Source organism: Chinchilla lanigera, unplaced genomic scaffold (genome assembly GCF_000276665.1).
Source record: "Chinchilla lanigera isolate Chin_1 unplaced genomic scaffold, ChiLan1.0 scaffold00017, whole genome shotgun sequence".
Classification (NCBI taxonomy): domain Eukaryota; kingdom Metazoa; phylum Chordata; class Mammalia; order Rodentia; family Chinchillidae; genus Chinchilla; species Chinchilla lanigera.
In genome coordinates this window covers 29312242-29322784 of record NW_004955418.1, presented here as the reverse complement: position 1 = coordinate 29322784, position 10543 = coordinate 29312242, and the positions used below count along the sequence as shown (strand labels likewise).

General features: G+C 56.1%; 1 protein-coding gene across 3 annotated transcripts; it reads right to left on the bottom strand.

Annotated features, from left to right (window-relative positions):
• Window positions 1–212: 212 nt before the first annotated feature.
• On the bottom strand, window positions 213–10473 carry Ankrd34b (ankyrin repeat domain 34B). 3 transcript variants are annotated; one of them, XM_013513049.1, is made up of 3 exons: window positions 10114–10473; window positions 6848–6984; window positions 213–3407 (listed from the first exon to the last, which is right to left on the bottom strand). In XM_013513049.1, the coding sequence occupies exon 3, from the start codon at window positions 3312–3314 to the stop codon at window positions 1794–1796; it is 1521 nt and encodes a 506-aa protein (XP_013368503.1). In that variant the 5' UTR covers window positions 3315–3407; window positions 6848–6984; window positions 10114–10473; the 3' UTR covers window positions 213–1793. The 3 variants fall into 3 exon arrangements, with proteins under 3 accessions (XP_013368503.1, XP_005382374.1, XP_013368504.1); XM_005382317.1 differs by lacking the exon at window positions 6848–6984 and having other exon boundaries at window positions 10114–10210; window positions 10347–10473; XM_013513050.1 differs by lacking the exon at window positions 10114–10473 and having other exon boundaries at window positions 6848–7126.
• Between the last annotated feature and the right edge of the window lie 70 nt (window positions 10474–10543).

The following is a 10543-nucleotide window of genomic DNA, read 5'->3' as shown; positions in this document are numbered from 1 at the left end:
CTAGTGTTTGGGAAGTAAATAAAAGTCAGCAATGATCAACATGACATTTTAAACCTTTATTGATTCCATTTTGCTTAGGAACTATTTACATGTTCTTCCAAACTGTATCTTTACAATCAGAAGTCCAGCACTTTTTGGTTTCGCTTTTTTGAGACAGGGTCTCACTATGTAGTTCTGACTGGCCTTGATCACTTATGTAGCCCAGGCTGTCCTTGTATTCATAGTGAGCCTCCTGCCTCAGCCTCCCAAGTACTGGGATTGCAGGGGTACACCACCATGCCCAGCTACCAGCACTTTTCTTGGTAAAAGCACTTAGCTATTTACAAACATCTAGTACAATTTTAAGTTCTAGATAAAACAAAATTCTAGTGTAATTAATAGTATTGGCTTCAAAACACTAAATGGAAAACTCCAAATACTTTAAAAAATAAAAGCCACAAGTAACTAATTACTCTGTAAGCTGCAACTTGCTTATATCGAATCAATCACCAAGAAAAGCATCATGCCAGGTGTTGGGATTTCCTGTACTTACAGAAGGCAAAGAAAGCAGTCTGTATCTGACAGTCATCAGATCGGGACGCTCAGCTCTTGTATAGTTTGATCTACTCTTTGCTTTAGGAAGGATAGACTGAAATGAGGACTATTGGTATAAACACCATACTTTGAAGTTACAGAGATAACACAGTCATTTTTCAGTATTTTATAATAGAAGTTGTTAGAAGTTATTCATAAGTCCTAAAATACTAGACAGCTGGAATGTCACACTCAAGATGTTATCCTTATTATATGAATTCTAATTACTACCTGTCCAAAATGATATTGTATAGTACTGACCAAATATTTGCTACATTTCATGATTTTCTACTGGCTTTAGTAATTTTAGCTAACCTAAACTCATCTAATAATCAGGTTTTTTTAGTAAGCAGGCATTTATTTTGTATTTGTGACAAATCCCAAGCTTTTTTTGTTTGGGGTGTTTTCTTTCTTTCTTTTTTTTATTTGTTTCTTTTTGGAAGACAAGACTAATTTAAGTAATTAAATTAGTTTTAACTTTTGTATTATCTTGTTACTGGAAACTTATAATAAGCTTCCAGATATAATAATAGGAATTAAAAGATACAGAGGAAGAATAATTCGAAAAGATAACAATAGAGGTACGTGTGTTTGAAAAACAAAGCAAAGCAAACAAACAACAGAACTCAGCATGGATTATAGCAACTTGCACCTCTGACCACAGTGTGGTGCTTTCACTAACATCATGAGTATTAGTTGACTAGTCTATCTATAGCTTTTGACCTTTTAAAACTTCAGATTTTACCTGCCTGTAGTTAATGTTGGTGAAGAACTTGTTCCTTCTTTGCTGCTTAGGCTTACTGATGCTAGAACATTTTCTAGCTCTCAGTGTTTTCTTTTATGCTTTTGGCATCATGGAAAATTACGATCTTATTTTTCTAATAAAATATTAAGCCAATCTGACATTTTAAAAAATTATCTCCAACGTAGTTGACCTTTCTTTGCTGAGTTTTGTTTAAACGGAAAACTGGAACCATGTGAAAGTTTATAATATTGGTAGTCTTCTGAAAATAGCTTTCATGTGGTTTGAGAGAATTCTCTTAGCAGAAACTATGTGTTATTTGTATGTTCACAGCGCTTAACACCAAACACCACACCCTGCTCCCATTCATGATGGACTGGCCAATGCTGTGACAAAGGACAGGCATGCGAGATCCCTCCCTCCCTCGGTCCCTATCTCTCGATGTAGACGTCTGAAGATGGTGTGCCTTCTGGCCCTCTCAGAAGTTTACTAGTTGCTTAATTTGTTCGGTTTGCAAGGACTGCCTCCTCAACAGCATTTTCTTGGTTTTGAATTCTTTAGGGAAAGCAGGTGCCGTTGGCACGAGCACTCTTTGACCGCAAGCAAGGAGGCTGCAGAGCCTGCTGCCGGCGCAGCCATCGGGGGCGGGCGGGAAGGGGCTCACGTTGAGGGGCGGCAGGAACCCGGGCCTGGGCTGCGCTAGGCTGTGCTCCAAAGGGAAGGGGCCAGACCCTCGCCGCTCGAGGACCACATGACCCCGCCTGCCCAGGGGCCCCGGCGGGACGCTCTCAGGCGCATCCTTGGGCCCAGACAGCAGCGAAGGAGAAGCGGAGAGGGTCTTCTTCTTCCCGGGAAGCGCTCTGCTGTCCTCCGAGGCTGTGGGCGGGAGCCCGGCTGAAAGCTGGGAGTCAGAGCTGTAGTGATTCGCCCCCGAGTTCCGCTTCTGCACCACGCTCCTCAGGGTGGACGAGCCGGCTGGCAGGCCGGGGTCTGCGTCCAGCTCCGGGGGGCCCTCAGGGTGCAGCTGGTCTCCTTCTGGAAGCAGCGCCTGGTGGTGGCTGTCCTCAGAGGCGGCCTTCCTGGCGTCGGCCTGCTCCCAGGCGCGCAGCAGAGGAGCCGAGTCCTTCACATCAATGCTCTGGTGCCTGGTGACCAAGCGCTTAGGGAGGGCCAGGGCCCTGCCGGGGGGCTCCTCCTCTGAGGCGGCGTCCAGCAGCTCCTCCTGCAGCGAGGCCACTCTGTGCTGCTGCTTCAGGGCTGGGGCACTCTTGCCCCAGGCCGGAGCTGGGGGCGGCTTGGGGCCTCCAGCGGGCAGGGCCGGCTTCCCGGCAGGGCACCCGGGGTCCCAGGCATCCTCGGTGCCTGCGGAGGGCTCCCGATCTCTGAAGCCGAAGAGTGTCTGTTCAGTCTCAGAAGCCTGCGCCAGCGAGGCGGGGGCCGTCCGCACGTCTATCTCGGAGGGAGAGGCGCAGGCGGGCCGGGGCGGCGTGTTCAGGTACTGCCTGGTCATGTGCCGCCCGGACGGCGACTTGGCCGTCGTGATGATGATGACCTCTTTGCCGCGGGCCTGGCAGGCGCTCAGGAGGACCTGCAAGGTGTCCCTGTCCTCGGCGTGGATGGCGTGCACCAGCGCCGAGCAGCCCGTGTGGTCCTGCAGGCTCGGGTCCGCCCCGTGGTCCAGCAGCAGGGCGGCCACGTCCGGCCCGGCCCGCTCCAGGCAGGCGTGCATCAGCGCGGTCCTGCCCACCTTGTCCTGGATGTTGGGGTCGGCCTTGTTCTCCAGCAGGTACCTCACCATCCGGGCCTTGCTGGCGCCCTGGCTGTCGGGGTGCCGGCTCCTGCAGGCCACCATCAGGGGCGTCTCCCCGCGCTCGTTGCTCTCGTTGATGTAGGCACCGCCCTCCAGCAGCAGCCGGGTGAGCCGCAGCCGGCCCTGGTGCGCGGCCTTGGTCAGGGAGTGGCCCTCGGCGGAGGCCTCGGCCCCTTCGTCCATCTCCATCGTCCAGGGTCAGACGGTGGCTCCGGTGCTGGGGAGGAGGACGCCAAGGTCAGCAGGGTCGCCGGCCCTGCTCATGGTCCTCGCCTCACAGCTCTGGAAAGGAACAAAGGACAGGGATGGGGCCGAGGTACTGGAGCCGCAGGGCAGGACAGTGCACTGCAGAACCGTAACCATAACTACGGCCGGTCACGACCTCAGCGCTATCTCAAACTCAAGTGTATTTTCAAAGCCTGCCCTTTCACGTTGTTTAAATTTCTATTTCCTTGTTTATTTTTAGGTTTTTTGAGACAGGGCCTCTCTCTCCGCAGTCTGGGCTGACCTGGAAGCTGCTACAGACTTGATCTCAGCTAAGAGGCCGAGAAGTGATTTATACTCCCGTGCATCTGCTCTGAAGAGGAAGGAAGCAACAGTGCAGGCCTCAGCAGGACTTTAATCTTGATCATCCAGATTAAAGAGATTTGCATGTAATGTACTTAAATAGTTGAGTTTCAAAGGCTTCCCATAGGTCATTTCATGAGGAGGTAATAATTATACCTTCATCGAGGGCTGGGGAAATTTTGTCTTTTCTCAATCTTTAGACTGGGGAGAAAATCGAGTGAATGTCATAAAGTATTTAAATCTAATCTCATTGGGTAGGTTTGTTTTTTTTTTAGAAATTGCAAAACGTTATTTACTTTAATCATTGTCTTTTAAAATTAAGATCGTGAGACATGGATTTCTATCTGAAAAGAGAAGTCACTTCTTACTAAGAGCGTAATCACTTCATAATAGAGAGAAGCAGAGATGATCAGGGCGGGAAGGAGTGCCCCTGGCTCAGCAAACCCCAGCAGGCGCTGGGCACCGTACAGCAGCCTCAGGACGTGGGGACCAGAGGGCACACCCGCGCATGACGCCAGGTCCTGCCTGGGCCACGGCTGCAGTCAGGGCCGGCGCTGCAGGGCTGCAAAGCTCAGAGGGGCGGAGGGGGTGGTCCAGCGGGGACAAGGGAGGGGACAGGGAGCAGCGGAACAGTCCTGACTCGAGGCCTGGCTGGCACGGGCGTCAGCCTCTCTGCATGATCTGCCAGAGCCTGAGATGGCACCACAGCCGAGGCCAGAGCGAGGCTACCACACAGAACACGCACTTCTCGTGTGGCCTCCTGCAAAGCCTTAGGTGGTTTTCAGGAACTCGCAAAGCTGGGGGGCAAAGGAGAGGATGCCAGCAGGGCCAGAGCGCGTAGGCAAGCATGGTCCCCAAGCCCCCATCCCAGCGTGGGAAAGCAGGGCCCAGCCCACGCGTGACCAGGCCCTCCACAGAGGCAGAGGCAGGAAGCCTCAGGACTGGGTCAGGTCCCGGACGGCGAATGGAGTGGAAAATAAAGAGGGGCTGGTAGAGAGCTGAGGGAAGCAGGCGGTGACCCGGGTCCCAGCCACGCCAGGCCTCCTGCCTGGACTGGGAGCAGAAAGCTCACCACCCACACGAGTCACTGAGTCGGGTCCCGGCACCTGCACTCCCGCCATGGTCTGAGGAGCCCCGCGGAGACAAGGCCCGTTCCCAGGAGACAGCCAGGGCCTTGTGCTCTGAAGCCGGGGGCCCACAGGTCTCAGGACCGGAGACGGCAGGGTGTTTGAGAGCACAGGAGGGGGTGCGTTCGCTTACTGACCGCTGTGAGGGCCACACCGCCGCCCATCTGCCACCCCATCTGCCACCAGAGCTGCCTCAGCAAGGCTTCAGGTGACGTCAGTCACAAGCAGACACTCCAAAAGCAGAAAACAAACCAGAGCTTCTTACACTGGAGATGGAGACCAGAACACAGAAAGAAGGCACATGCAGGAAGCTGATACTCAGTAAGAAAAAGGAAAGGTCCAACATTCATGATCTTTAACGGATAAGAAGATGTTTTAAGCAGGACAGAAGAGCTTATACAGAAGGAATATTTGGAGAACCTGAAAGTAACAATGTGATACAACTGACGGAAAGGCGACCCTGCTAATAAAATCGCTGAGACTCCTGGCAACAAGAGGGGGGCAACCCGAGGACCTGAGCAGGGACCCCAACATCCACACGATCAAAGGTCTCGCAAGAAGAGCTGAGCGAGGGCTGGGGATTTAGCTCAGCGGCAAAACGCCTGCCTGGCAAGCGCGAGGTCGTGAGTTCGATTCCTGGTACTAGAAGAAAAACAAACAAACAAATAAACAAAAGAAAAGCTGAGCGAGCAGAGGAGGGAAGACCACGAGTGAGGTGAAGGAGGACAGCCAGGCCGAGGAATGCAGGCCACCAAAAGGCTCCGCCCGGAGCCAGGAAGGTCAGACGAGCACAGACCGTGCCCGCAACACGTGCTGTCCACGTCCAAGATGGACAGAGCCCACGGCCGGGGCTGCGGGGCTGCGGCTGGGTGTCGTGTGAGGACGGGGATCAGCACACACACACCCGTGGTGCTTGGCACTTTCTGCTGATTCTCAGTCCTCCGACACGGGATGCATCCTCCGTCCTGCAGCCCTGGCTCTGGAGTCCTCCCTCCTAAGTGTCTTTGGCTGCACTGTCCTGGCTGCCTCGGTGTCCTGAATCTACTCAAAACGCACCATTCTGCACGGTCATCTTGACTTTGGGGAAGAGCCAAAGACACGAGCCAGAGCCAGTTCACGTGCCAGAATCAGTGACTAAGGTGACGAGGACCGCGTCCCCTTTCTACGCGCGGCCTCTCCCTTGGACGGTGCGCGACGGCGGCAGTCACTGCGTTCTTGATCACACCTGGTGAAGACGCTCAGGAAAGAGGGTGCGAGAGCTGCTGCAGAAAGTGGCGAGGTTGATGGGAGGGGTGCTGGAAGTGAGGGGAGGGATTCTGAGGGGCTCCGCGGCAATTTGTCTCTCACTGTAACACTAAAGTCTAAACGTTCACACCATGCAGCGGCAATGTTTCCCTTTCTTCACCTAGTTTTGTGCTTTGTGCTCACCACCAGTGGTCATTTCCAGTGAGAAGCAAGGACGCAGGTGAAGGGAATGGTCAGCACGTGAGGAGGAGAGTCCGTCCCTGGGCAGAGGTGGGCAGTGTGACCTGGGGGATGCGCAGAGGCGTCTCAGAGTGCACTCACACTCCGGTGCCCCCGGGGCCTGATGGGTGTGTGCAGTCCCAGTGAGCGGGAGTCTCACACACTCTTCCATAGGACCCCGCACGTACCTACAGACTGCCAAAGGCAGGGGTACTGAGCAAAGAGCACAGCTGCATTACTAATCTACAAAGATTCAGCCGGCGTGTACAGCCTGGAACCCCAGCACCTTGGAGGCTGAGGCAGGAGGATCACAAATCTGAGGCCAGCCAGGGCTACATAGTGAGTTCAAGGCCAGCCTGGACTACAGAGTGAGACCCTGTCTCAAAGACCACACAAAGAAACAGGGTCATACTAGCCCTTTTACAATAAATTTAGTTTCATCGATACCACCTGTGCCCACATTTTGGCCTGGAGTTGCACTGTAAGCTCCTGAAAGACGGAATTCCAAAGAATAAGCTTCTTCCTGTCCTGTGACACCAGGCAAAGCACAAGCACCCTGCAAACCTGTGCATGAACAGGAGCCTGAGTCCCGGGCTCCGTGTCCCCACATCACATCCCGCGACAGCCGCTCAGGAGCCAGATGTCCCCGTGCGCAGGGTCAGGAAGGCGCGGCCGCCTGCGCCCCAACGCGGAGGTCTACGCTGAAAGCAAAGCATTGGAGTGGAGCCGTGTGAGACCATAAACCTGTTAATCTTTTCCGTCTACAAATAGGTTTGGTGGAGCAAAGTAATCTGGAGCTGCGAGCTGGAACAGGACACCAAACACAGAAACCACGGAACTGCAACCCCAGAGATGCTGCCACAGTAGCAAGCACAAAACAAACAAAAACAGCAAAAGTAGCATTGGAGAGAGATATTCAAATAAGAACAAGCTGCCATGTATCATGTTCAGTATTATACTGTTAGGCACTTTCTATTATTTGGGCAACTTTTTTTTTTTGGTTTTGTTCTGTTTATCTTCTTTTTTTTGGTTTTTATTTTCCTCGTACCGGAGATTGAACCCAGGGCCTTTGCACTGAGCTACATCTCCAGCCCTTTTTATTTTTATTTTTTTATTTTGAGACAGGGGGCTGGGGATTTAGCTCAGTGGCACAGCGCCTGCCTGGCAAGTGTGAGGTCGTGAGTTCGATTCCCGGTCCCAGAAATAAACCAAAAATAAATAAATAAATAAAGATAAAAAGAGACAAGAGATCTGTACTCTCAGGATCGGCCTTGAGAGGAGAGTGATGGGGCGGCCCTGGCAGGCAGGGAGCCCCAGGAAGTGCGGCACACGGAGCTCCGGGTACTATGGAGGGAGGCGGTGAAGTCTGCAGCCCCCAGGAACTGCCTCCACCCCGAGTGACCAGGAGGCACTTTCTTGGCGAGCAAGCAAATGGGTCAGAAAGGCAGCGCAAGCAAAGAGCAGTGTGGGGCGGCCGGGAAGTGGTCCAGAGCAGCTCAGCTTAGCGGCCTTGGGCTCCCGCCATCTGCCCGGACGGGTGTGTGGGGCAACCTGTCATCCCAGCTACCCCTGTGGCTGAGGCAGGAGCATCACAAGTTCGAGGCCGGCCTGGGCAACTTAGTGAGACCTTGTCCCCAAATTTAAAAGTAGAACAAAAGGGCTGAGAATGTACCTCAGTGCTCCTGCGTTCAGACTCCAGTACCGGGGAAGGGTGGGGAAATCGAGGCGTGGTGACACGCCTGTAATCCCAGTACCCTGGGAGGTTGAGGCAGGCGGATTACAGGTTTAAACCCAGCCTCAGAAGCAGGAAGTGCCCTGCGATCACTGGAAGGACCCCAGGCTCCACTCTAGTCTCCTCCCCGCTAGATGGGTTTCTGTGGGTTCCTAGGAGGAAAAGAAAGCCACACGGGGTCGCATAGCCCCCAGGATCTGTCACACGCGCCTTTCCCACTTGGGGTCAGGTTATTAAATTCCTTGTTGAGAACCCTTACCACGTTTGCGTGCTTGGCACGGTGCACCCACTGAGTTTGTGAAAGCACTCGTGGGTCTGGGGACGGAGCCTGCCTGGCGCTATGGAGCTGCAGCCCAAGTCTGCAGGCGGAGCCGGGCATCAGGGCAGCGTCTGTGAGGCCACTCGCTGGCCACCGAGCACCGGGGTCAAGCGCAGGGAGAGCAAGAAGCACAGCGTGTACTCAATAAATGACCACAGTGAAAGACACAGGGCCACGAATCCCCCTCAAAGACCACCCTCGATGGAGCACTCGCCCCATCATCCCTGCCGCTTTCTGCAGCAGCGCTGGAGTCCTCTTTCCTGAGTGTCTTTCCAGGTGTGATCAAAAATACAGTGAATGCTGCTGCCGAGCACCACCCAACAGGAAGGCAGCTCGTAAAAACACGACGCTGTGTCCTGGTCCACCTTATTCACCAGGTCTGGCACCGGTGACTTCCGGCTCTTTCCCAAAGTCAGAGTGACCTGGAAAGGGAACTATTCTGAATGGAATCCGGACATCAAGGCAGCCGGGACAGCGCAACTAAAGACACTGAGGAAAGAGGACTCCGGAGCTGCTGCAGAAGGTGGCGAGGATGACGGGATGGATGTGTTCGAAACCAGGGGGAGGATTCTGAGGGGACTCGTGGCAACGTGTCTTTTCCTGTGGTAGATTTTAAACTAAAAATTCACTGTATCTGCCACACACGTTTCCGCACCCTTTGTCCTAGTGTCCCCTCTCCTCACGAGCAGCTTCCGTGGAGAGGGACAGTCTGCAACTCCAGGCCTGCGTGCCTCCCCACAGGCAGAGCCAGGGCGAGGGTCTTCATAGCCGTCTTGCGGTGACAGCGGCCCTTTCTGGGGCTGTTTCTAACCCTCGCTCCAGTCGCCCTTTCCGGGGTGGGGCGGTCGCCTCCTGTTGCCTTCCCCTCCCTCCCCTGGCTCCCTGCTCCCCCCCCCCCCCCCCCTGAGAAGGGCGCTGGCTGTCTGGGTGCAGGAGGCCAAGCGGGAGGTGCCCCTGTGCAGACGGCTGAAGATCCAAGCCCAGGCCCCGGCCGTGTGCACGGGCAGCAGCGGCCTCGCAGGGCCGGCCGGCTCTCGCTCCAGTTCACCCGCGGGTGGGAGCGCAGCGTTCAGTTCCCTCATCTCTGCCTGACCGCGGACGGCTCTGAGGGCTCTAGGAGCTGGAGCATGCGGCCACTGAGGAGTGCGGTGTGCGCCCGGCTCCAAACACGGTCACCAAGCACGGCCACGCAGCTGGGCACCCGGCTGAGGTTTCGGGCCGCGGGTTCCCGCCCTTGCGCTGGCACCAGGGTCACAGGGCCTGGCTGGGGACACGGCTCAGGGGTAGGGCCTGCCGGCGCGCACAGGGCCCTGGTTCACGCCCAGCACCACCAGAACAGGTTCCTATGCAGAGCCTGTGGTAAGGCTCCAGGACCACTCCCCGTAAGCATGGCCACACTTGGGGACAAGCGGGGACCCCTCTCTCCTCTCCGGCTCCTCCTGCGTGCTGCCACCGGGCTCCATCACAGGCGTCTGCCTGGCCCCTGTCGGGCTGAGGGTCACCTTCCCCCCACAGGTGCTGCCACATCCCAGGAGGGGCACCAGCCTGGACCCAGGGAAGGGTCCCACCCCAGGCAGTCAGGCCAGGGACCGGTTCTCATCCGGCAGGCGCCGGCCTGAGGCCGAACCCAGGTATGCCCAGGTCATCCTGAAAGTGCAGCAGCCCGGGAGACTCCGCACACCAGGGCCGCCTGTCCCAGCGGCTCCCAGGACCCCAGCCCCGGCCACCGCACCCGGCGCTCCCCGGCCCCAGCCTGCGGGAAAGGGGACAGGCACAAACCTGCACCTCCGGGTGGGGAGCCGCGGCTCCGGCGGCGAGGGTGCTGCGCTGTCCGGTCGCTGCCTCGCCCCGTCCTCCGGAGCGCGCGGCCGAGGAGCTGCGGAGAAGGGCAGAGGAAGGTGATCCGGATGGCGGGGCCGGGGCAGGGGACCGGGCAGCGGGCGCTGAAGGGCAGGGAAGGTGATGAGGACAGGTGACAGCGCGCGCGGGCCACGGGGGCGGGGCGGCCTCACGGGAGGCCGAGGCGGGAAGATCTCCACGGGGTCTCGACACGGCGCGCTCGGTCCCCTCCACCGCCACGGCGTCACGCGCCGCTGCTTCTCCCGCGGTGGCCGCCAGCGGCCCGGCCACCCAGCCTGCGCCCTGCGGGCGGAGGACAGAGGGGGGTGGGAGAGGAGGGGTCAGCGACGCCCGCACCCGCCTGCAGAGC

What these genes read in the sequence shown, in the direction of transcription:
- Ankrd34b (XM_013513049.1), bottom strand. Translation starts at nt 3,314, where the DNA reads ATGGAGATGGACGAAGGGGCCGAGGCCTCCGCCGAGGGCCACTCCCTG.